This window comes from Eubalaena glacialis, chromosome 9 (genome assembly GCF_028564815.1).
Source record: "Eubalaena glacialis isolate mEubGla1 chromosome 9, mEubGla1.1.hap2.+ XY, whole genome shotgun sequence".
In the NCBI taxonomy this organism is placed as follows: Eukaryota; Metazoa; Chordata; class Mammalia; order Artiodactyla; family Balaenidae; genus Eubalaena; species Eubalaena glacialis.
In genome coordinates, this window is record NC_083724.1 from 106,432,311 (window position 1) to 106,458,134 (window position 25,824).

Consider the following 25,824-nt stretch of genomic DNA (forward strand, 5'->3'; position numbering starts at 1 on the left):
AAACCTTTCATTATGCAACTTGGAAATAAAACACTTTTTGCTATCAATGTACGAAATAAGGTTACAAAAAATTATCCATAGAAATGACTGGACCATGGACTATTCAAATCAAATCACCCCACTGAAGTAATTTAATTCTGAGGCGTGAACACAGACAGCAGCTTGGAGCCCGGGCACAGCATTGAGGGTCTGAGTCCTGATGGCCTCTGTAATCCTGGACAAGGTACTCAACCCTCACTCCTTTTACAACAGCACAACATGGAAAAACGTCATGCCTTCCTCACAGTATTAAGAATTAAATGAAGGGACTTCCCTGGCAGTTCAGTAGTTAAGACTCTGCGCTTCCACTGCAGGGGGCATGGGTTCGATCCCTGGTTGGGGAACTAAGATCCCACATGCCACATAGCATGGTCAAAAAACAAAAACAAAAAAACAAAGTGTTTGGCAAGGTACTTATTAAGCACTTTTGCTAGTGCTTTATTATTGTCAAATGCTTTATTATCACAGAGTGGTGACTGTACCAAGTGAAGAAACAATGGAAAACAAGCCCATCCCTGCAATTCTCCAATAGTGGCGACTGCTCTAGACCTAGTTCTTCAGTTTACAAACAGCAGCCAGCAACCGCCAACCTTTAGACTAAGCTTGCCTTGTTATTTTGGGGGAAAATATTTCCTGAGCTGTACCTTCAATACTGCAATGAGTGATTTACCTTCAGGAAGAAGACTGTAAGATCTCGCCCAGGGTGAACACGTGTGCTTCCAGGTTCATCTCCTCCCTACACCTGTCTGCGACTCCTCTCACCAGAGTCTGAGAGGTGGTCCTGCATCCCCTTGGCCAGGGCCTCAGCAGTGGTCATTGCAGCTGCCATGCCAAGCCTCCCCAGCCACTCTGGCAGCAAGAAAAGTGACCTGTCCCGTCCTAGCTTTAACCACGGATCCTTGGGCCAAACACGGAAACATAAAAAATGAATCTAATTAAGGGCAGGCATACCATAAACTCTACTTTTCCCCCTCACTGATAAAATTATCCAGGAAGATAAAATATAGAGTACATATAGTTCCAGTATTACCTACATGTCTTCGTCCTTGCTATTGAAAAAAAAAATGGAGATTTTTCACTGCAGAATTTCACTAGTTGGTATTTAAGTATTAATAAAAGCAATATATAATTATAGCAAGAAAAGATGGGAAAGTATAAAACACACATTATTTAATTCTATTTAAACAATTCTTTTACGTTTAAAATTTTATGATAAATTGAAATTTCTCATTAATTGCTAATCACAAACTTCCATATTTTGGACTATATAATATATTGGGACTATTGATTATTGCTCCCTTTCTTTACAGGTACTATTAATTATCATTCAAATAAAAATTCTATTTCTTTCTGTTCCTATATATATCTGACATTTACATTTGGTGAAAAGAGGGAAAAAAGGTCTCTTAAAATTTTCAAGTAAAACTTCAAAAACTTTTTCAGAAGCACGTTTAACACATCAGTTTGCTCATAAGCACAAAATTTACAGTCAAAAGTTGCACATAAAGGGTTTATTTTAAATGTTTTAAGGATAGGATAGAGTTACATCATAATTATAAAAATTACTTACAGAATGAACAGATTTATATTGTTTATACTTCTAAATGCAGAGAACAGGGAACTGTCTACACATTGTATAAAATAAAATTAAAATTAAAAATGAATTCAAGCTTGAAAGATGAGGTCATTTACCTAATTTTAAAATGCGAACACGAAGACCTCTGAACTATACACATTCGTTCGAACTGCACTAATGATGGAAAATACAAAAAGCGCAGCATTTCCAAGGAACCACAGACATTTTGACCATAATTATTTTCTGTTACAATAATTCCTGTTTTGTCTTTGGAGAACTGTCTTTTTTTTTTTTTTTTTTTTTTAAGACAATCAGCTTCAAGGATGTCTTCAGGCACTACAATTTGTGACAATCAAAACAGTCTTCTAATGGGTCCACAGCGTTCAGAGATTCAAGCCCAATGCACTTCAGGGTTTGGCACGTAAAACAATAATAGAAATGAAATCTGGTTTAGAAGCAACTGTGACTGTTTTAAGAATGCACAGTCCCTTCAAATGCTGCATGACATACACAACTGGAAAATCACCTTCTGTTGGCACTACATTTGCTTCACCAGTGCATCTTTATCCTACAACCACTGAAACAGCACAGTTAAGCAAATATACAGAAACTGAAAACAAATAAAAACAAATATAGAAAACAAAAAACCTAAATATATTTAACATGCAATTTTAGTTAGTTACATTGAACATTCTACTTAGAATAGAGCATGCAAAAAAGGATGGTCTGCTTTTAAGGTTTTCCTTTGAAGCTTTACATGGCAGCCAGACATCACGCACGCACACACACACGACACAATAATACTATAGCAGGTCAATGAGAAAGGCCAATACATTTTATACAGAGATTCATGTCTTGTGTTGTCACAAGTCCCATGATAATTTTGGAAATTAATGTTGTATTCCTAGAACAAGGAACCAACATTCCGATACCAGGAAAATGCAAGCAATGCATGCAGATCTGAAACATGAGCCTAGACGAAGCCTGAAATACTCGGCTGGGGAGCAGAGTTAGTCATGGCGTCAGGAAGTGTGGTTTAAGCCACCAAAAGAAAAAAGAATGGGGAAAAAAAAAAGGAAAACAGAACAACAAAAAGACCCCTTCCCCTTCCTTCAACCCTAAAGGCAATAAATGGAACAATGATTAAAATAATGATGATAATAAATCACGTCACATTCATCTAGAGAGATCATGTGGTATTAAAAGTTGCTAAAGGTACTTGCAGAAAAACCACAATGCAAGTCATTAAGTAATGCCAGAAATGTTTCAACTCAACTGACCCAACCCTCAGGATGCCTCCAAAGGACTTGTTTTTCAGTCTGAAGTCACTGTGTCCTGTTCATGCAGTGCACGCTGGACAACTCCCTCCCTGGGCCACACGTGTCCACTTGGGCACAGGGGGCTCGGCTCAACCTTGAGATTCACATGCAGGAACTCTTACAAGAGCCTCCAGGAGAACAGATGACAGATCTGTAGCATGACACTTGTTTCAAGCACAGGAGGAACATCTAAGACCTGGGTACCCACTGCACGGAGAAGCTCACGCCTGGCTGCCCTCAGTGAGGCACTGGGCACGCTGGAGAGAACTGGGGTGCTGTATTTACATGGTGCGCGAGGTTACCACCCACCAGCACAACAAGGCACAGCCTTCCTGAAGGCAAAAATGGGCATCACACAAACCACGCAGAGCGCGGCCTTGAAACTACAGAATCTCTTAACATCAAGAACAGCCATGAGAGACGTCACACAGACCTGGTGTTTGACTGAGATTCATATGCATTTAAGCTTTCTGCCCAAATCTGAGGTAAGATTTTCAACCTCCACAAGACTGGTTTCACAAATCATGTTTCTCCTAGCTTTCAAACTGCCAGGGATCATCCAAAACAAAGTGATAGGCTGATGTTCTGCTGCTAAATGAACCACTTTTGCAGTTCTATTTTAGTTAAAACAACCTTGCAGGAAAGGATTCAATGGCTAAGGGTTGCTATCAGTCACACCCACAAGCCAGTGCAGGTGACTGACCCTGATGTGGTAGGATCCACCAAATGGAATGAATCCACATCAACAGCACACCATGAGTAAGAACGTACAGCACCACAAGAGGTGTCAGAAATTTAAGCTGTTATTTGTCTAGACATTCTTTGAGGGGAAAAGCCAAGGGGGAAAAGCCTTCTGACCATAATCATGTATCAGTAATAACAGTAATAAAAATAAAGGTATCCCAGAGAACTTGTTAAAAGGCAACAACGTCATTCTTAAACTTACATTTCTAATATAAAAGCACTACGTTCTTCCAGGAACTTACCAAATACACATAAACCGCTGATATACTGTTGCCTTTTAAATCCGTGTACTAAAATTCCAGATTACTAATTTGTACAAATAATGGACCAAATGTGCCATCCAAAATACACCTGCATTTACACTATGTGGACCAAGTACCTGGGCTTTGCTTAAAAAGAAGTATTTATGATAAAAAATGTAAACAAATAATGTACAAAGCTTAGAATTAAAGGCAGCCTTTTACCCAGATTTCTAACTGTTTTGTAAAATTGTAATGTGGGTCATTAAATGTTCACAGGTGATTCATATTTTAATTTACAGTTTAAAGCCTCCAGACTGAAATGGTGCTCTGAACTTGACTTTCAAAATAAGCTGAATGTCCCGATGTGCTTCCTGTGCCCAAATTTAATTTTAAATAAACACCAGTAATACACTGAATACACTAAATACAAATGGCTTGGGTCAGCACTCCTGTTAAACTGGAGAAAATTATGTAACCCCCACTCCAACCCACAAAGAAAGGACTGCCCATGAAGTGTGTGTGTGTGTGTGTGTGTGTGTGCGTGCACACAGATCTATGTGTATGTATATATACATTATATATGTATACACACAGATATAGATAGGTAGGTAGATATAGATACATATATATCTCAAAAAAAGGCAATAACAAAAATACCAAACTATGCTTGCATTGTGGCAGCAGAGTAACAGTGTTAAGCGTGAAGGGGAAAGTGGGTAAGATCTACTACAGTTTTAAATGACTATGATACTAGCTTAACTTTTACCAGACTTGCCTGTAACTCCCTTCCAAACAGACAGACTTCTTTTAAGAGGAAGGAGTTCCTTACACAAAATGCTTTGTGTTCACATAAATCTGTACTATTCAGAACAAAACCAGTTCTGCTGGCAGAGATTGTGGGTTCGCAGGGACATTTAAGCTTTCATTAAACTGGAAAGCAATCAAGTCTTTATGTCTACAAATTATACATGTAATAGTTCCACAAATTTGGCAAAGTTCGTGATGACATCTAGGATGTTTTCACCAAATCGTAGACATAAATATGGAAATCATCATCAAACTTGATGAAATAGACAGACGGTTTGGCTTCTACTTGATGAATGACCATGCCAGTCCTTTTAGAGCCATCTTCTTTGGCATATTCCACTTGTTTGCCTACCAGGCTGTCCACAACTTCTCCTGGTTCCCTTTCTGCTGGAGGTGAATCATCTGTATTTAAAAGGGGGAAAAAAGAGAATTTAGAGTCAATTTTTAGATACACACCAACTCACATATCTATTTTAATAATTTAAAAAATTTTTTTTAATATCCTGAATTCATCTTGATTTTCTAGACCAAGAGTCAGCAAACTTTTCCTTCAAAGGCCAGACAATACATATGTTAGGCCTGAAGCCATACGGTGTCTGTACCAACTACTCAGCTGTATTGTTGTCACATGAGAGCAGCCACAGATGATATATAAATGAATGGTGTGGTTGTGTGCCAATAAAACTTTATTTACAAAAACAGTGTGCTGACCCCCAAGAGCTAAACATGTAAACGACTTTGAAAATCATAACCAGAAATTCCTTTGGCTTATATTTAGTTATAGCTATAATTACCTAAAGAGGGATGGACTAAAAGGAGGAAAGGGTCAAGAAAAAAACTAAATACAGTTGGCCCTTGAACAACAGGGGTTTGAACTGCATGGGTCCACTTATACAGGGATTTTTTCCAATAGTAAATACATGATCTGCAGTTAGTTGAATCCACAGATGCAGAGGAACCGCAGATACAAAGGGCTGCCCATAAGTCATATGCAGATTTTCAACTGCGTGGATGATCAGTCCCCCCAACCCCACAGCTGTTCAAGAATCAACTGTAATTATACAACTTCTTTCTTTTTTTAAAAGATTTTATTGAAGTATAGTTGATTTACAATGTTGTGTTTTATAACTTCTTAAAAATAAGCCTGCTTTACTTTGAAATAATTTCAAAGCAGATAATACCTACTGGGATTACTGAGAATGTGCTACACACTTAAAATGCCTAAGTATTCCTGTCTTATCCTGTGAATCCTTAAAGCTTTTTTTCCCTCAACTTCATTTCATCACACATGGTTCTCTTAACCCAGTTTGAAAATAAAAGAGATTTCCTGTGCTATAAAAATAGGTGCTAAGTGAACTCCATCCTCAGACCAATTACAACTGAATGTCAGAGGATGGCTGAGGCACCTGTACTTTTTTAAAGTCCCCAAGAAAATCTGAGTGTTGGAAAACACTGCCCGCCCTATGACCTAGCAAGAACTCTGTAAATTCTAGGAATACACATAAAATGAGAACAAACCATCACTGCCAACAATAAAGAAACAAAGTACAAAAAAGGGGAGCCAGGGGATGGAGCTAGGCAGTTACAATTCTATTTTAAGAAACCCCTAACAGGTCCTGGAATAACTCAAGCTCTTATCCATGTAGTAACAGAGAGCTTTCAAGTAGGACAACCAGGTATCCTGGTTTGCCCAAGACAGTCAGTGCTTATGCCAGTCGTCCTGACACAATGGTTAGCAGTGCACCTTTTTATTTTCACATGTATCTGGGTTTGGATCATATCATGTATCTGTATTAATAGTAGTTTGCCTCTTTGAATATAATAAATTCTCTCACTGAATGGCATAATCTGAAACCTGCTATTCTGATCTCACACAACACAAACCAACCACCTGAGCATAGTGTTATCAGTTCTTTAAAAAAAGGAAATGGGCTTCCCTGGTGGCGCAGTGGTTGAGAATCTGCCTGCCAATGCAGGGGACACGGGTTCGAGCCCTGGTCTGGGAAGATCCCACATGCCGCGGAGCAACTAAGCCCATGAGCCACAAGTACTGAGCCTGCGCGTCTGGAGCCTGTGCTCCGCAGCGGGAGAGGCCGCGACAGTGAGAGACCCGCGCACAGCGATGAAGAGTGGCCCCCGCTCGCCGCAACTAGAGAAAGCCCTCGCACAGAAACGAAGACCCAACACAGCCATAAATAAATAAATAAATAAATAAAAAAGGAAGTAAAGAGGAAATCTAAGCTGAACTCTTCTTCAACAGTGCTCTTCCGTCAAGCAGCAACATCATACCACACCACACTTTTGTGGCACCTCATGTGTACAAAGAAATTACAAACACATGATCGCCATACGTTTTACAGTAACCATGAGTGAAGAAGCCAGGGACTCAGAGGCCACTGCAGAGCTCTTTGTATCAGAACATCACAACAGCAAGTAACAGCAAATAAACTTCCATACCACTCGAAAGAAAGGAGTGGGAGGATAAAGACGTGGTCGGTACAGGCAATGATTTAATGTGCAAATGACCTCATACTTTCTATTATCAAGTTAACAGTACTTGCTTTGGACATTTCTCTACAAAAAAGTTTAGAACTTCAGATAGGTTGGAGAAATGCTTTTATGGTATGCTCTCATATTTAAATTCCCGCCTATATAACACTTTCCATTACACATTTACAACAAATATACACACACCTAAAAAAAAAAAAAAAAAATCTAAGAAGGCAGAAGTCAGGGCCAGATGAGCACATGAGTAGATTCATTGAGTGGCTTGTTCACAGGAAGAACTTTAAAAAAAAAAAAAAAAAAAAAAAAGGAACAGAGATGGTGTTACATTGCTAATATATCCAGTGTCTGTCAGTCGGCCACATCTGTCTAGGGCCAAGAATTCACGTGTTTGAGGAAAAGCTATTGAGTAGTTTAAAGAAAAAAAAAAAAAAAGGCTTACGCAAAAGTGAAATTAAGAAAATAATTTTATTCACAATAGCATCAAAAAGAATAAAATACTTAGGACTATAAGAAGTGCAAAAACTTATACTCGGAAAACTACAGAAATGGAAAAAACTCAATAAATGAAAAAACATCCCATGCGCATGGGTCAATGGCTTAACTTAAGATGGCAATACGCCCCCGCCAAACTGATCTAGAGATTCAACACAATATCTAACAGAATCCCAGCTGACTTTTTTGCAGAAATTGACAAGCTGATTCTAAAATTCTAAAATGCAAAGAACAGCCAAAACAATTCTGAAAAAGAAGAAAGGAGGATTCACACTTCTTCATTTTAGAACTTATTATGAAGCAGTGTAATCAAGTGTGACACTGGCATAACTATAGACGTATGGAATAGAACTCAAAGTCCAGAAATATCTCCATACCTCCACAGTCAAGTAATTTTTACCAAGGGTGCCAAAACCATTCAGTAGGAGAAAGAACAGTCCTTTCAAAAAGTGGTTTTCAGACAACTGGATGGCCACATGCAAAACAAAGAAGTTGGACATGACACATCATAAACAAATATTAACTCAAAATGTATCAAAGATCCAAGTAAGACCTACATGTAAGAGCTAAAACTGTAAGACTCTTAGAAGAAAACATAGGGGCAAATCTTCATAACCTTTGATTTGGCAAGGGATTATTAGATATGACACCAAAAGCATGAGCAATAAAAGGAAAACTAGAAAAATAGGACTTCATCAAAACTAAAAACTTTTGTACTTCAAAGAATACTATCAAGAAAGTGAAAAGACAATTCAGAGAATAAGAGAAAGTTTCTGCAAGTCACATATCTGACAAGAGACTTGTACCTATACTATTGACTATTACGACTCAATAACAGAAAGACAATGCAATTGAAAAACAGACAAAGGATGTGAATAGATATTTCTCCAACGAGACACACAAATGGCCAATAACACACGAAAAGATACTTGACATCTTTAGTCATCAAAAAAATGAAAACCAAAACCACAATGAGGTATCATTTCACTACCACTAGGATGGCTAGAATCAAAAAGTCAAGTTAACAAGTGTTGGTAAGGATGTGGAGAAATCAGAACTCTCACACACTGTTGGTGAGAATGTAAAATGATGCAACCACTTTGAAAATCAGTCTGGCAGTTGCCTAAATGATTCAACCCGGAGTGATCACTATGTCTCATCAATTCCATTCCAAGGCATATACCCAAGAAAACAGAAAACAAATGTCCACTCAGAAACTTGTACACAATTCTTCATAATAACCAAAAAGAAGCAAAAAAAATCCAAATATCCATCAACAGATGAACATTACATACACATTATACACACATTATATACACCATTCATATGAAAGTCCAAAGTCCAGAACAGGGAAAGTAAATTATTCTTGGCAAAAGGGTGAAAATTTCACAACCTATGCTTGGTGCATGACTAAAAGAATAACCACTTAACCCTAATAATTAAAATTTTTAAATGTATCTGCATAAGAGTTAATCAAATATCTTGCTCTAAAATTCAAATTCCTTTTGAATTACCAAAAATAAAAGTTGTCAATCTATACTTACTAGAATCGGGCATAATGCGAAGGTCGCCTTCTTTATAATCATCTAAGAGCTGGTACATGTACAAGACAGGATCTTTTTCATAGGTGATGTAAAACCATGTGTTCATTATAGGGGCGCGTGCTAAGACCATTCCCCTCCACTCGTCTTTAGAGCCATCCTCGGTCTCAAACATGTGCTCCACTGCTTTGCCAATCATTGTGTCGGCTAGGTGTGCATCACTGATTCGAGATGTTGCTGGGGACAAAAAAGCAAACAATGGTTTACGGGAAAGAATCTGTTTTTCTTTTTTTTCTGAATTCATCTGTTCTTGGTACTGTACCTAATTAAAACTTTTAGTTGTTTATTCAAGGTATAAAGTGTTTTTTGTTATTGTTTAATAGATAATTATTTTAAATTATGAGATAAATTATAGACTTACAGAAGAGTTCCAAAAATAATATTGTTCCCATATACCCTTTACCCACCTTGCCTTTTAAATATCTTATATAACCACTGACCATTTATGAAAACCAAGGTATTAACCTATTCAAGGCATAGGTTTTTACTCTTGCCCCTACAATTTATTTTTTACAATAATCAGAGTGATATTTGTGGCCGTTATACCAGATTGTGTTGGTCATTTGCTTAAAATACTCCAGCACTTTCCTTTCATAATTTGAATAACGAACTGCTTCTCCAGATCCACAGCCCCTTGGCCATCATCCCCTGCCAGCCCTCTGCCCTCCTGTTCGTCACATACTGCTTGACTGCCTACACCTCAGCAGCATGGGCATCTTTTCCTGGGATACCCTTGGGCTGACTACGGCCCCCACATCCTCGGGGGCTGGCTCTTCCTGAGCAGATGTCTTCCCAGAGGCTTTCCAGGACCACCCGGTGAAAATAGCCCCAACAATCAGTCACCTAACCGAGCTTGATTTCTTAAAGACATTTACCACTCTCTGCAGTTATCTTGTTTTACATGTTTGTTTACTTGCTTTTAGACTGCACAGTGATGAAAGCAAAGGCCTTTCCCATCTTGTTTCCAATACTGTGATCACAGGGGTTCAACATTTGTTGTATAAATTAATTATTTCAGAGGAAAGGAGGTTGTTCTTGATGGCCTGTGTGATTAGGAACACAGGCCTCCCTACTGGTATATCAATAGCCCTCTGCAGCCCTGCTCTACATTCCTTAAAGACACAGGTGAGAAATCACAAGTTTCATTTTCTTTTTTAATATTGGGAAAATTATGGAGGAACCTACTGATTTTAAGGTTTTTCCATTCCTCGCATTTTAGACAATTATCTTTAAAAAAAAGTTAGCACTTCTATCTTATTCATGAGTGCTTCTATTTTTGTCAAAGTTCAAAGGAACAAAGATTAGAATTTCTTGGTAAAGATACTGCCATCCAATTTTATCAGAAGGACACTGCAAACACATATGGTAGTTTTCTTTGCTTAAGTATGCAATAATTACCAAAAATAACATAGAATTCCCCACTGTGCATGACACTAAAGCAAAATCCCACTAGTTTTCTTCATACCAGAAGTTATCAAACTTTCTCATCTTAGGACTCCTTTACATTCTTAAAAGTTTTTGTGCATTTGTTTATATGGATGATAAATATCAGTACCAACTATTTTAGAAATTATAAATGACATATCTAAAAATATTTTAAAATACCTACAGAAACACATTTTTAATGAAAAATATTTTCTAACAAAAAATTAGTAAGAGATGTCTAGCTTTAAAAATGGACAGCTAGAATCTCATATCTGTTTCAGCATTCAATTTGTATGTACTTTTAGTTGGTGTATAAAATCACAAAGATATGCTGTTGAAAAAATATTTTATTAGTCTTTTCAGATAATTCTAGATATTCTTCTATGATACCACATCAAAACTCAACAAGTGGTAGCTTTCCTTAAAGGTTAATTGCAATGTAGAATCTGAAATCATTATCAATAAACTTCTGTCACACTATTAAATTAAAATTCATTTGTCTCCAGAATACATAAAGAACGCCTACAACTCTACAACAAACAAAACAAAAAAATCAAGCAACCTGATCAAAAAAGTGGGCAAAGGACTTGAATAGACATTTCTGCAAAAATGACATACGAACAGGCAAAAAGCATATGAAAGATGCTTAACATCACTGATCATCAGAGAAATGCAAATCAAAACCAACAGAAAATAACAAATATTACTGAGGATGTGGAGAAACTGGAACCCTTGGGCACTGTTGGTGGGACTGTAAAATGTTAACAAACACTATGGAAAATATTATGTATGTAGGCTCCTCAGATAATTAAACACAAAATTACCATATGATTCAGAATTCCACTTCTGGTTAAATACCCAAAAGAACTGAAAGAAGGGCTCGAAGAGATATTTGTATACCCACGTTCACAGCAGCAGTATTCACAATAGCCAAAAGGTAGAAGGAACCCAAGTGTCCAATCATGGATGAATGGGAAAAAAAATGTGGTATACACATGCAATGGAATATTATTCAGCCTTAGAAAGAAAGGAAATGCTATCACATGCTACAACATGGATGAATCTTGAGGACATTCTGCTAAGGGAAAGAATCTAGTCACCAAAAGACAAATACTACATGATTCTACTTATGATGTATCTAAAGTAATCAAATTCATAGAAACAGGATGGTGGGTGCCAGGGGCCAGTGGGAGGCAGAAAAGAGTAGCTGTTGTTTTAATGGGGAAAGAATTACAGATTTGCAAAATGAAAAAGTTCTGGAAACCTATTCCATAACAATGTGAATATACGTAATGCCTCTGAACTGTACACTTAAAAATAATTATGGTAGTAAATTTAATGTTTTGTGTTTTTACCACAACATAAAAAATCTGTCGGTCTTTGAATGGCTCTTTCACCAAAATATGATTTGGTAACATCATGCATTGCTCATATAGAAAATATTGTATTCACTGAGTTATGCAGACCTTCCAACTAGTGGGAAACTCCAGTGTATAACTGTGAAAGGATGAGAGTGAAAAAGGCAAATTATATCTTAAGATTTTTATGAAAATTAATTTTGACCTCATAAGCCTCCTGAATGGGCCTCTGGGAACCTCAAGGGTCCTCAGACTACACTTTGGGAACTGGTACTCTGTGACATCACATGCTTTTGGGTTGACTGACTTACTTTTCTCTCCACCTTTAGCTTAAGGAAAACAAAACTGTAACTTTAGTCTAATGTACTGCCTGCCTTAAGCAAATTAGGAAAGACCATTTTCTTCCTACATGGAACATAAATGAAGTCCAAATAATTTTTCAGACTAAAGTATCATAGGGAATACCATAGTTAACTCCTAATTAAATTAGGCATGTAACATATTGCTGGTTTGCACACAGGCCTTTGGATTTCCTTTTTAAAATTGCTTTTCTGTTTACAAAAGCAATCCATGTCTACTGTTGGAAACAGAGATGGCCCAGAACTAGAAAGAAAAACATTAAGAAACCCTTAAATCCCATCACCAGAGATACTCATATATCTTCGGATATTTTGGTTTAGTCAAATCACTTTTTTATCAAGATAAAAGGTTTCTTCTGTCCTATGATGACCATAGAGCTAACACAGGTCATGTGGCAGAATGCAGTAAATTTCAAGTAAGCTAGCAGCCTTGCCCTTGAAGGGGTCAGAAACTAAAATTCTGGGTCAGAAAAAGAATGTATGATAATTACTGAGCACAAATAATTGATATAAAGGTGTGGATAATACTTTTTAAGCCCTGAAGGGAAGATTCTTCAATGTTAATTTCTAATGTGGAAAATGGACTGATGTCAAGATCAAGAGGAAAGAGGAAAGAGGATGTGCCTCACGAGGAAGAATGTGTTCAGCCGAACTTCGACTAAAATGCCAAAGATTTACTATTACATAATTAAGTTACCTTTGGTTAAAAATACAAATTTAAAGAAAGATTTCTGTGAAAACTGAACTATATTTATACAGGATGAATAAAGACAGTGTTTGCTATCTAAAGCAAGGATTAAAAAATAACGTGCTGCTCTCGCAAAGTTAACTTGATGAGGAAGCATGTGTTCCAGGGACACAACGGCAAAAACAAAGGGGGAAAGGGAACTAGGTAAGCGTCTTCCCTTGACAATTTGATCCCAAATTTCTATCCTCCAAGTGCAGATCTGCTGAGGCTCTATTTGTAAATATATAGGCTTTTAAGGACAATTCCAAAAGCATAAACCAGATTCAAGCAATAGCAGCATCACTGTAATAATAAGAAAACATTTCAAAGTAAATACTCTGAAGAAAGTAACAATTTGGGTGTATTCTGTTGATCTTAAAAATAAAATCATATTTTATTTTATTCTTAAAAATAAAACCAGTCATTATTATTTAACTGACACCTTATGCCTTAAGGAACCTAAGGTATGCAAGGCAAAACTGATTTGTATGACATTAAAAAAGCCATTCATTTCCCACAAACCTTGTACAAACGAACCCCCAAAATGTAGTATAATAGAGTTCACATGTTTTGGTTGCTTAAATTTTGGCTGAAGGTACAATTACCACTTAACGTAATAATACACAATAATAAAAATTCACTTCACATAAAGATCCTAAAATAAACACATGAAAGTTTTCTGAGCTATTACAATCTGATGAAATGAGCACACTGAATATTTGAGCTAATGAGAAATACTCTTACTCACCAGAGTCCAGATAAACAGTGAGCAAAATGTGGGAAATAATCATATTAGAAATTATTAGACTGTTGACTTCTTGGGGAACAATTTTATACGTCTTTATATCCTTCACAGTTCCTTGAACTTTGGTTTTAGAACATTTGCTGAGCAGTTTTTGTGGTTTTAGGTGACTGATTTAAATGTGTATCAGAAGTGCTTATGCTCCAATAAAAAAAATACCAGTAATGCTAATAATCAAAAAGCATCCATTTCAATAATCATTTTTAAAGCATACAATGCACAAATAGTAAAGAGAACTTACCAACTCTATCAGGGAGGACTTCAAGCGCAGAAACTCTTTCATCTTTATTAAGTTCTAGTCCATAAACACAGTCAAATCCATCGTATTTTATAAGATACAAAGAAGGATTTACAGGCACCTGGTCCAGAACGGTTCCTTTCCACTGGGTGATGGGGCCATTCCCCTCTTTCCACCCATGCTGAATCCTGCAGCCTACGATGTTCCGCCGGGGCTGGGAAACAGGTTTGCTCGGCCCCACACTGCTCCGATGTTTTCTGTATTCACACATATACACACGTAAGGTATCATCTCAAAAGTATGCACTCCTACCAACACAACTACTGCTAGCTAGCATGCTCCCATCACAGATGATCCGGTCCTATGCTAGCTAATGTTGCCACACTCGGGGTTCAGGTGGCTACAGGCAGCCATCTCCCAGTCCCACAGCCGTGCAGTGGTGGCTCACAGGTGGGGCCCATCTCTAGCAATAGAAGCTTCTTGTGCACCCTAACTGTGGACACGCAGAAAAACACAACTAGTCAATAGCAACTTAGCCTTAACATTAAGTATCAGTTTTTCAGCTTTCTGAGTTGCCTTTAATTCAATCAACTCACAATTATCCAAATTAATCAAAGAAAGACAAGGGCTGACTACATGAAATAACCGCACATGCATATGGCTTTATAAAATAGAAATCCATTTCTCATTAATTCAAGAAATTCAATTTCACCCATTCTAATGCCCACATAATTTTGTCCCCACTGGCTTAAACAATAAGAATAAACTAGACATTTAACTTTTTCTTAAACTGGAGTCCAGGCTGGTTTCTATCCATGCATTTATACCATCATTATTTCTCTAGAAAACATAACCTTCAACCCTTAAATTTGTAACAAATACTTAATGTAGTATTAAAAATTATTGAAGCAACACCAAACTACATTCTTTCTCAATTACAAACAATTGAAAAATCTACATACAATGTTTACAAGTAATACACCTGGCTCTCAATATCAGGGAAAAAAAACTTCATTTCATGTAGAAATCCAGAGACAAGGGACAAGACTTGGCTTGAATGCAAGCTGAAGGCCAAAGCCATGCTGGCACATGGATGCCGCTATATGCCAAGAATGAAAAAATTTAGGGAGCAGAAAAGAACCCACTCCCACACTCTTATGGGCATAAAGCTCTCATCTGGTAAACCACAAATAAAAGTGGTGAACAAATGGCATAAATACAAATAAACTTTTAAAAACAAGTAATTTATTGTAGCCTGTAATATTTAAAACTACAGTTGTACATATTTTAAGTAGACCAGCTTGGTAAACTTAGTGGTTTTGTGAAACAGAGAAACAGGTTACAACAAGATATTAAAGCTGCCTCAAGGAGGCCTAGAATCAGTTGACACAGTCCTTTACCTAAGCAAGATAGGGAACACCATTTGGGGAACACCTCAGAAGGAAAACTTCTCCAGTTGGACTGTAAAAGGGTTCAAAAGGTTATATGCAGGACCTGAGACCAGAAAACACTGTGTCTAACCCAGCCCTTACGTCTCTGCAAACACCCAGCCAAATGGCCTTCCAGGAAAGGCAGAGCCCTGCACTGAGGACACATACTGAGAATAACATCCTGAGTAGGGTGAGGCCCGCAGGTAAAGGAAAGATGAGGTTCAGATGCTTACAGGGTGGGCCCAAAGGAGGCCGACCTCAACAGGTATCACAGAGGAGACTATACAGAGAAACTTGAGTATGCCATGGGAATACTGAAGAGCTCTGCAGCGAGGATAGCTGTCCTGGAATACCCTCACCCCTTCTCATGGGAGAGGACCGTGGTGGCACCAATGGGCAACAGAGGCAAACCCAAAAATATGCCCACAAGGCAGATGGGAATTATCACCTAACATTATGCACATAACAGAGGCCACGAAAGAGGAACTTACATCAAAAACATAAGAGCCCAGATGAGAGACAGCTACACAAGAGAAGATGTGAGAAAAATCAGACACAGTCAAGAAACAAGCAGCAATTTGAAAACTTTTCAGAAATGAAGGCTAAACTAGAGGAACATGGAAGAAATTGACACCATGGGGCATTTAAGGAAAACAGATAATAAAAAAAGAGACAGATGGGAACAGATATGAAATTCCAACTTCCATATAACAGAATCACCCAAAAGCTAAAATCGGAGGAACAGAAAGAATACTAAAATAATTCAAGAAAAATATCCAGAAATAAAAGACTTAAATGTACAAACACGCCCCTGGGAAAACTGACCCAGAACTACTGACACTAAGACAGTCTAGTGAAACAAACAAACTTTAAAGAAAATAACATCTCGTGGGCATCCAAGCAAAAGAACTGCATCATGTGTAAGGAAAAGATAATCACATGTGTAAGGAAAAGAAAATCACACAGTGACACCGTGTGCCACCAGATAACCAAGTGACAAACTTAAGGTTCTCAGGAAAGAAAATGTGAGGTGAGGGTTTTACAGGCAGCCAAGAATTCTATACTGACCTCCAAGTAAAAGTACACAGATAAAACTGTGTGAACACATAAGAACACGGGGAATACTGTTCTCACAAATGCTTCCTGGAGAAGTTAACAGTTGGCCATCCATATCCATGGGTTCCACATCCTCAGATTCAACCAAACGTGGATAGGAAAATCCCAAAATTCCAAAAAGCAAAACTTGAATTTGCCACACACAGGCAACAATTTACCTATCATTTACATTATATTTACAACCATTCACATAGTATTTATACTGTATTAGGTATTATGAGTAATCTAGAGATGATTTGAAGTATATGGGAGGATTTAAGTGGGTTATGTGCAAATACTATGCCATTTTATATAGGGGACTTGAGCATCCATGGATTTTGGTATGGTGTGAAAGGTCCTGGAACCATTCCCCCTCGGACACCAAGGGACGACTGTATAGGACAGAGTTTCAGATAATCAGGAACGCCTGGGGGACTTCCCTGGTGGTCCAGTGGCTAAAACTCCGTGCTTCCAATGCAGCAGGCCGGGGTTCGATCCCTGCTCAGGGAATTAGATCCCACATGCCACACCTAAAGATCCCACGTGCCGCAACTAAGACCTGCTGCAGCCAAATAAATAAATAAATAAATAAATATTAAGGGGGAAAAAAAGAAAGAACACTTAGAAAAGTTTCAGCACAGAGCTGATAGTAAGCAATGAATATCTCTTACTACAGAACAAACACAGGGACAAGAGAAATAGAGTAGTATTTAACTATTACCTGCTCTGAAAATAGAGTTAACACCACTCTGAAAAAGGGTAGGAAAGAAGAATACGTAAAGTATAAGAAGCTCACTAAACAAAAGAATATTACTTGGAACAAAGTACCTGATATTAAATGGATATAAGCTAAAATAAATGAATTAATAAGATTAATTTTAGAAGACTTCAGTATAAAACTTAGTGAAGAGGAAAAAACCTTGATAACATATTATCGAGTCTGTAACTTGTAACTACTACTAACACTCAAACCCGAAAGAAAGTGAACCTCAAGACCTTTTCATAATCCCTGAAAATGTGCCACTACATCCAACTGGCCCTCTGTAGGGATATGGCTGGTGAAGGTGATTACATTCCTCCTTTAGAATACAAGAATCTTTTCTAGCATTACATTTTTCTTCAAATAGACAATTACCTATCTTCTTTTGATCTTTAGGCAAAAGTCCTTGTGATTCATCCTGTGTACAGGATCAGGCTTTCTTCACAGCAAAGGCAGAGGTTGGTTCCCAAAACTCACTGAAGAAAGAATTCAGTCATATGCACCATTTTGTAATTCACACAGATGTTCCATTATTACTACCAAAATTATAAGCAAATTCAGCATCTTCACCAGTGTGATGGTTAATTTTAATGTGTCAGGTTGGCTGGGCCACAGTATTCAGGTATCTAAGTCAAGCATTAGATGTTTTCTGTGAAGGTATTTTTCTACATGAAACTAAAATGTAAATCAACAGACAGACTGCCTTCCATAACATAGTTGGGCCTTATCCAATCAGTTAAAGGTATTAAGAAAGAGTGTTCGCCCCACACAAAGAGGCAATTCTACCTTCAGACTCAAGCGGCGACATCAGCTCTTCCGTGGATCTCCAGTCTCTCTATGCACGCACCATTGGTGCTGCTTCTCTGGAAAACACTGACTACAACAGAAAAGGTTCCCTCCTAGATTCAGAGGCATGAAATTTTCTACTACCATGATTCTCAACAAAACCAATATAAACTTAGCCATTGATAGCAGAAACGGCAACTGGAAGACTCAGAGCAGTGATTTTCTAGTTCAGTCACTAATCCTTTCTATACTCGTTAGTGGCATTCTTCTGGAACCGCAATTGCTTCTGAAGAGGGAGACGCTTGACGCTTTCTAATCACATTTCAGAACAAGCAGTTTTTATCCTGGTCACCTCCAGTGGTAGTACACAAGGCTCTCCTCCATCTTCTGAACAACACAAGGGACTCAAATCTAGCCAGCAAGCATCCCTATTCAAAGAGGCTCCTATATCCTTTAATTCTGAAGAAACACAATCCCTCCTTTTTGCATGGATTTTATTTCCTCACTTTCTTTAAGGGAATTTTAATCATTAACTTTAAAAAATATATATTTATTTATTTATGTATTTATTTATTTTTGGCTGCGTTGGGTCTTTGTTGCTGCTGCGCGGGCTTTCTCTTCTTGTGGTGAGCGGAAGCTGCTCTTCGTTGCGGTGCGCGGGCTTCTCACTGTGGTGGCTTCTCTTGCTGCGGAGCACGGGCTCTAGGCGCACGGGCTGCAGTAGTTGTGGCACGCAGGCTCAGTAGTTGTGGCTCAGGGACCCTAGAGCACAGGCTCAGTAGTTGTGGCACACAGGCTTAGTTGCTCCGCGGCATGTGGGATCTTCCCAGACCAGGGCTCGAACCCGTGTCCCCTGCATTGGCAGGCGGGTTCTTAACCACTGCCCCACCAGGGAAGCCCTTAATCATTAACTTTTGCTGTGGTAAATAATATGCTTGGTCTATTCTAACATTTTGCTTTGTGTTTCTGTTTGCAATGCTTTGTCTCATTTCCTCACCCCTTTCTTCCTTTATCTATACAGCTAGGATGAACAAGGTTTCTTTGCACCAAATAAAGCTTCTAATGGAAGCTGTAGGAATCTATAGATCTTATTTCTAGACTTACAGCAATTACTTCTAACTTCCTAAATATCCTATTTAAATTCCCTGACAGTCCAGTGGTTAGGACTCCATGCTTTCACTGCCGAGGGCGCAGGTTCGATGCCTGGTTGGGGAGCCTCCCGCAAGCTGCATGGCTCGGCCAAAAAAAAAAAAAAAAACCCTATTTAAGCTTACAATTTTCTATTAAAATCTACAATTAATCAAAACCTATACTTTCCCTTCCCTGGTCCAAGCAAGACTAAAAATAACAAAAAAATTCTTAGTAAAAGAAGGAAAGAATTTTAAAAACAAACACCTTAGCACCTAGTAACCCCTTCCTGGCCACTTTCACCACACTGCTGAAATTTAGTCTTTTGTTCCAAACTGTTATTTATCTTGCTACTATCTTAAAAATAATTTTTAAAAAACATTTCCTTATTTAGAAGTAAACAAGAGGATTTTTGCTGCTTTCTGCAACATTTATTTTTTTCTCATGTACTGGGTTGGCCAGAGAGTTCGTTCGGGTTTTCCCGTAAACCTGAACTTTTTGGCCAACCCAATATATTTGGTCTTTCTGGACATGTCCTCTGGTAAGTCAGATAGGGTTAACAAATGCAAACTCCAAATTCTTGCAAGCCTCAAAATATTATTTTGTTCTCATCCTTGACTTGCCTAGGTATACAAGGCAGGCTCAAATTCCCTTTCCCCTCAGTACCTTTATTGCAAAAAGGTATTTTCATTGTCTTCTACCTTCCAGAGTTAAGAGATACCAGATGCCAATCTGATCCTTGCTCCTTTGAGGGTAACCCATCTTCCTCTTCAAATTGCTTTTAGAATTTTGTTACTGGATTCTGAAATGTTACCAGAACTTGTGACATATGTTTCTAATTATCCATCACTAGCACACGGTCAGTCTCTTGAATTAGGTAAAACAGGCTTGAATTTCAGTCTATCTATTGAATACCTTACATAATATTTTTAATTTCTATGAACTGATTATTTCTTTATCTTGAATGATTTTTCTTTTTAATGAACACAACTTCTGATATCTGAGGATAATTTTCACTTTTCCTGATTCCTTATGAACTTCTGGGTTTAGCCTTGTTTTTGTTGAGTCTGTTGCTGTCTGAGTGGCAGCTTTCTTAACACTTGCAGATTCCTGGTTAGCTGCCCTGTTCCATGTATGACTTTCTTTGGTGCTATAAGTGTTCCTCAGGTGCCTGATGATTCTTAGTGTTCATATTTCAGATGCAAGGAAAGATTAAGTGGTATCTGTAGCTGAGATGTATTTCTTCAGGCCAAGTCAGGGTCCCTGGTGTCTGAGTATTAAGTACAGGTTCTGATAAAGCAGCCAGGACCCAGGGAATTGTGGAGCAGCCGAGACTGAGTAGCAACTTCAAGTCAGGGGAGGTAAGGTGAGCATCTACTGCTTAATGCAGCTGGTTTCTCACCCATAATGATTCAGACGACTGCAGCCAGCCTTTGCTCTCCCTGACTTGAACAGATTCTAGGGGTCTAGTTTGAACATGTAACTTTTTCAACTTTTTGGAGGTCTTCCTTTGCAGCTGAAAGTGGTTGGGAGTTCCTTGGCTTAGCTTAGTTTTTATGTAAATCTATTCCCATCTGATGTATATCTTGCAGAGATTTCTCAGTGTTCTGGTCTGCTGGTAGGATGATCTTTCTACACCAATAACAAAAACTGCAAATTTAATGCAAATTACAATGAAGTACTATTTTCTAACTGCTTACAGAATAAATACAACCCTCCTAGTGAACAATCTGGCAATCCACTGTCCCAGTAATTCCATGTCTAGGAATTTATCAAAAGAAAACAGTGGACAAGCACAAAGCTACAGCTACAGTGATGTTCTGAGCAGTGTTCATACCAGGGAAAACTGGAAATAAAAAAATGTTCAATAGGTCTCACTGATTCAATAAGTAATAGTGTATCTATATGATGAAATAACTACATAGCTATTAAAATCACAGAAAAAACACGACATTTTATTCCTTGGCTTGTAGACACATCACTCCAATCTCTGTCTTCACATAGCCTTTTCCCCTATAAGTCTGTGTCCAAATTTTCTTCTTATAAAGACACCAGTCATTGAATTGGGGGACCTCCGTAATCCAGTATGACCTCATCCTAACTTGACCACATCTGCAAAGACCCTATATCCAAATAAGATTACAGTCAGTTTCCAGGTGGACATGATTTTTGGAGGACATTATTCAACTCAGTACATACATCCCTCAGAGTCGCTGCAAGGAATAAATGAAATAATGTTTCCAAAGCACTTAGTACTGTGCATGGCAGGGCACACAGTAGGACACACAATTTATCCATAAAGATAAGCAGAAAAAAACTTTTAAAACATACATTAAATTATTAACAGGTGTAATCTCTGGATGATGGCATTAAAAATAAGTTGTCTTCCTCTGAATTTACCTGTGTTTTCAAATTTTTCTATGACTTAAGTATTTTACTTTCATAGGCAGATAAAACACAATTTTTAATTACTCTTAAATTAATGCAATGGATGTCCTAATTCTGCAAGAAACTATATATAAAAACAGATTTATACATATTAGTGTTATCAATTCCAAATTGTATTTGTTGCCTTTTTTTACATCATTTCACTAGTTCTAAAAGAATTAAAGGACATCTAATATAGATACCATTTCTGCCCAATTTATCTAATAAACAACTTAATTTGATCGAAAGGAGGAGGTAAAAAAGAATGAATGGATGGGACTTCCCTGGTGGTCCAGTGGTTGGGACTCTGTGCTTCCACTGCAGGGGGAACGGGTTTGATCGCTGGTGGGGGAACGAGGATCTCACATGCCGCGTGGTGCGGCCAAAAAAAAAAAGAATGGATGCTTCAATGAATACTAAAGACAAAAACAGTAATTAGAATAATAGACTACTTTTTAAAATCATCAGTCAAGCTTTCCAATTACTGCACCTTGAATGCCTAAACTGCTCAAATACCCTCGCAGCGGAAGTTTACAAAGAAGAATGTTTAAAAATATTTTTAAACATATGTTAAAATATTAAATATTATTTAATATTAAGAGTATAGAAATATATGTTTTTGATAAACTGATTTAAGCTCTTCCAACTATAGCATCTACTAGAAGACAAGGTTTAGAACTTCCCTAAATAACAAGAAATATACTAAGAGTATCTAATATTGGGCAAAATGTTGATAATTATTGAAGCTGGATGATAGGAATTCGGGATTTATTATATACTACTTTATTTTTGTGTGTATTTGAAATTTTCCATACTAGAAAAGTTAAAAATTATATATTAAACAAACTCTAACATTTTACTTTAATTTCTAATTGCTAATTCAGATTCAAAAATCAGTAAGAAAAACTTTAAGGGGGGACATCCCTGGTGACGCAGTGGTTGGTTAAGAATCCGCCTGCGAATGCAGGTGACATGGGTTCGAGCCCTGGTCCACAAAGATCCCACATGCCGCGGAGCAACTAAGCCCGTGCAACGCAACTACTGAGCCTGTGCTCTAGAGCCCGCGAGCCACAACTACTGAAGCCCGCGCACCCAGAGCCCATGCTCTGCAACAAGAGAAGCCACTGCAACGAGAAGCCCGCACACCACAACAAAGAGTAGTCCCCGCTCGCCGCAACTTAGAGAGAGCCCACGCGCAGCAACGAAGACCCAACGCAGCCAAAAATAAATAAATAATTATATATGTATTAAAAAAACTTTAATAAAAATTAAAGCTTACTTACATGAGTTGAAATAGTATATATAAAAGCAAACAATAAGAACATGTCGGATTACCGGAAGATATAAAAAGAACACAAACACACTTGTGTCATCTTTAGACAGTTCAATCTAAGAACAGTACAGGGAATTCCCTGGTGGTCCAGTGGTTAGGACTCCTCGCTTCCACTGCTGAGGGCCCGGGTTCAATCCCTGGTTGGAGAATTAAGATCCCGCAAGCCACACAGCATGGCCAAAAAAAAAATTTTTTTAAATAAATAAATAAATAAGAGCAGTACAAATAAGGATGTGAGATTAATGATTTAAAGCAACGAACTTTAAAAATTTAAAATAACAGTTCCTTGAATATGGTGATTTTGTTTTATGTTCTCCCTGGATACATTATTTTTAACAGTCCTTAGTCTCTGGTATTTTCTTTGGGAAAAAAGTCTAAAATGTTCTTAACTATCATTTACTAGGTACTCAATAAATAAACAGCAATACTGTAAACAAATACCAAGACACTTCATTCAACTGAGGACATATGGAATTACATAGCCAAGGGCAAATAAAAAGCCGCATCGTGTCAAGATCCAAACAATTCAAGGATAAAAGCAGAGAAACAAGAATTAAACATCTATAATCACTTTCCTTGTTTCTTATCTCCAGAAGCTATAAATGGCTTTTCTTGTAGTTTCAATGGGAGAAAATGGTGACCAAGTACACAGCATCCAATCATCCTTCATTGCTGTAATTTTGTGTACTCATTTCCAAACAAGTTGACTTAGTTATCTAATGTGCTTTAAGATATCAGCTCTGATAATGGTCTAGGCCAGTGCTTCTCAAACTTTGGCATGCATCGAATCACCTAGAGAGCTTTTGAAAAGAGATACCCAAGCCCTGCCCCAGAGACTCTGGGCTCCATTCCGCAGGTCTAGAGAGGGACCAAAGACTTTCTAACAAGCTTCCAAGTGCTACTGCTGCTGGCACCATACCTTTGGTAGTAGAGCTGATCCAGAACAAATACTAATTTCTATCCACCCATGTGCCCAAAAAAGATAAACTGAGAGTGCAGAAAATATTTCTGTACTTTGCTCAATACTTTAAATAAGTTCTCGAAGTACCATTCTAATTATTTGGTAATCAAGAAAAGAATTCCTGAGAACTAGTGGTTACCAATAGGGGAAGGGAAGGGGGAGGGGAAAAATAGGGATAGGAGATTAGGAGGTACAAACTACTATGTATAAAATAAATAAACTACAAGGATATATTGTACAGCATAGGGAATATAGCCAATATTTTATAATAACTATAAATGGAGTATAATCATTAAAAATTGTGAATCACTATGTTGTACACCTAAAGCTTACATAATATAAATCAACTATACCCCAATTAAAAAAAAAATCTGTTTTAAGACCTTTCATCTTTTATCTAGACTCCCTTATTGACTTAAGTTGACTACTGTTTCTCATCAGTAAATATCTTACTTTTATAGTCAATATTTAAAGGCACCATACTTCTTCAAGTTAATTTTTCAACTATTACAATTCTACTATGAACCAGTAAATGACTGCCACACACCACGTACTTTGGTGTATGAATTAATAACTGACCTCTTTCCTTATTCTACTTCGTATTGTGAGATAAAAGCAGTTTCCTTACTCTGTGTTCCAGCAGATTTCAAAAGAAACTATTAAGGCAAAATAATTATCTTTCTGCAAAATGCATACCAGCAAGTCGAGAGAGAAAAAACTGCTTCTCTAGTACTTGTTGCTTGATAAAAGTTCTACAGCTGATACGGTCATTCCCAGCTTAAATTGGCAATATAAAAACAAGATGGAGAAAGTCAAGTTTTCCATCCAAATCACTATGGGTTTTTCATTATTTTGTCTACACACTGTACACCCTGAGGATATCAGAGATGTCCATGGCAAACAACCAAATGCCTCAAGGGTTTTCCAAAGCACTAGTCACTTTCACTGGTGTTAATAACAGTTACTGGCAAATTGATTAAAAAGTATTACATATTTGACCAATTTAAGATTGTCAATACCATGGATCATTTAGATGCTTGCTCCAACTGTTATCTAGTCTGTGTGTTTAGGACAGAAATAATATATTTTTCAGATATGAGACAACAAAACACACAGTTCAGAAAATAGAATGTGGTAGTTAATATAGGTTTTAAAATCAGACTGTCCTATTTCTGAATCCTAGCTCAGTCACTTCTTATATGTATGACCTCAGACAAGTTACTTAATCTCTCTGTGCACAGAAGGATTCATGGTCCCTACCTGACAGGGATGCCATGAACACTAAACGAGACTACACCAGGGACACGAGGAGGAGGAGCACAGTGACAGTTTTGGTTGGTGACTAGTATTGGTATCTTATAAAATGAAAGGAAAACATTCCCTGGAAATCCTCAACTTAGCATGTAACAGCTCCTGATCCATTTTCTAAATGTACATTAGTAGGAAATACACCAAAGCCCAGTCATACCTTCCAGCAGTACCCTGAAATGTAAATCTATCCACTATTCCAATTAGGAAGAAAAGAGTCAGATTTACATTTGAAAACTAAAACAAAAAATCACTGTAGGGCTTCCCTGGTGGCGCAGTGGTTGAGAATCTGCCTGCCAATGCAGGGGACATGGGTTCGAGCCCTGGTCTGGGAAGATCCCACATGCCGCGGAGCAACT

General features: G+C 37.7%; 1 protein-coding gene across 1 annotated transcript in view; it reads right to left on the reverse strand.

Moving 5' to 3' along the window:
* Nucleotides 1-1,468: 1,468 nt before the first annotated feature.
* SPIN1 (spindlin 1) overlaps nucleotides 1,469-25,824 on the reverse strand; it is a 65,383-nt gene continuing 41,027 nt past the window's right edge. Inside the window, exons 4-6 of the mRNA XM_061200654.1 lie at nucleotides 14,241-14,494; nucleotides 9,272-9,505; nucleotides 1,469-5,129 (exon numbers count right to left, since the gene is read on the reverse strand). Of these exons, the coding sequence (XP_061056637.1) occupies nucleotides 4,930-5,129; nucleotides 9,272-9,505; nucleotides 14,241-14,494 (688 nt within the window). The 3' untranslated portion in view covers nucleotides 1,469-4,929. The remainder of the gene's footprint in view (nucleotides 5,130-9,271; nucleotides 9,506-14,240; nucleotides 14,495-25,824) is intronic.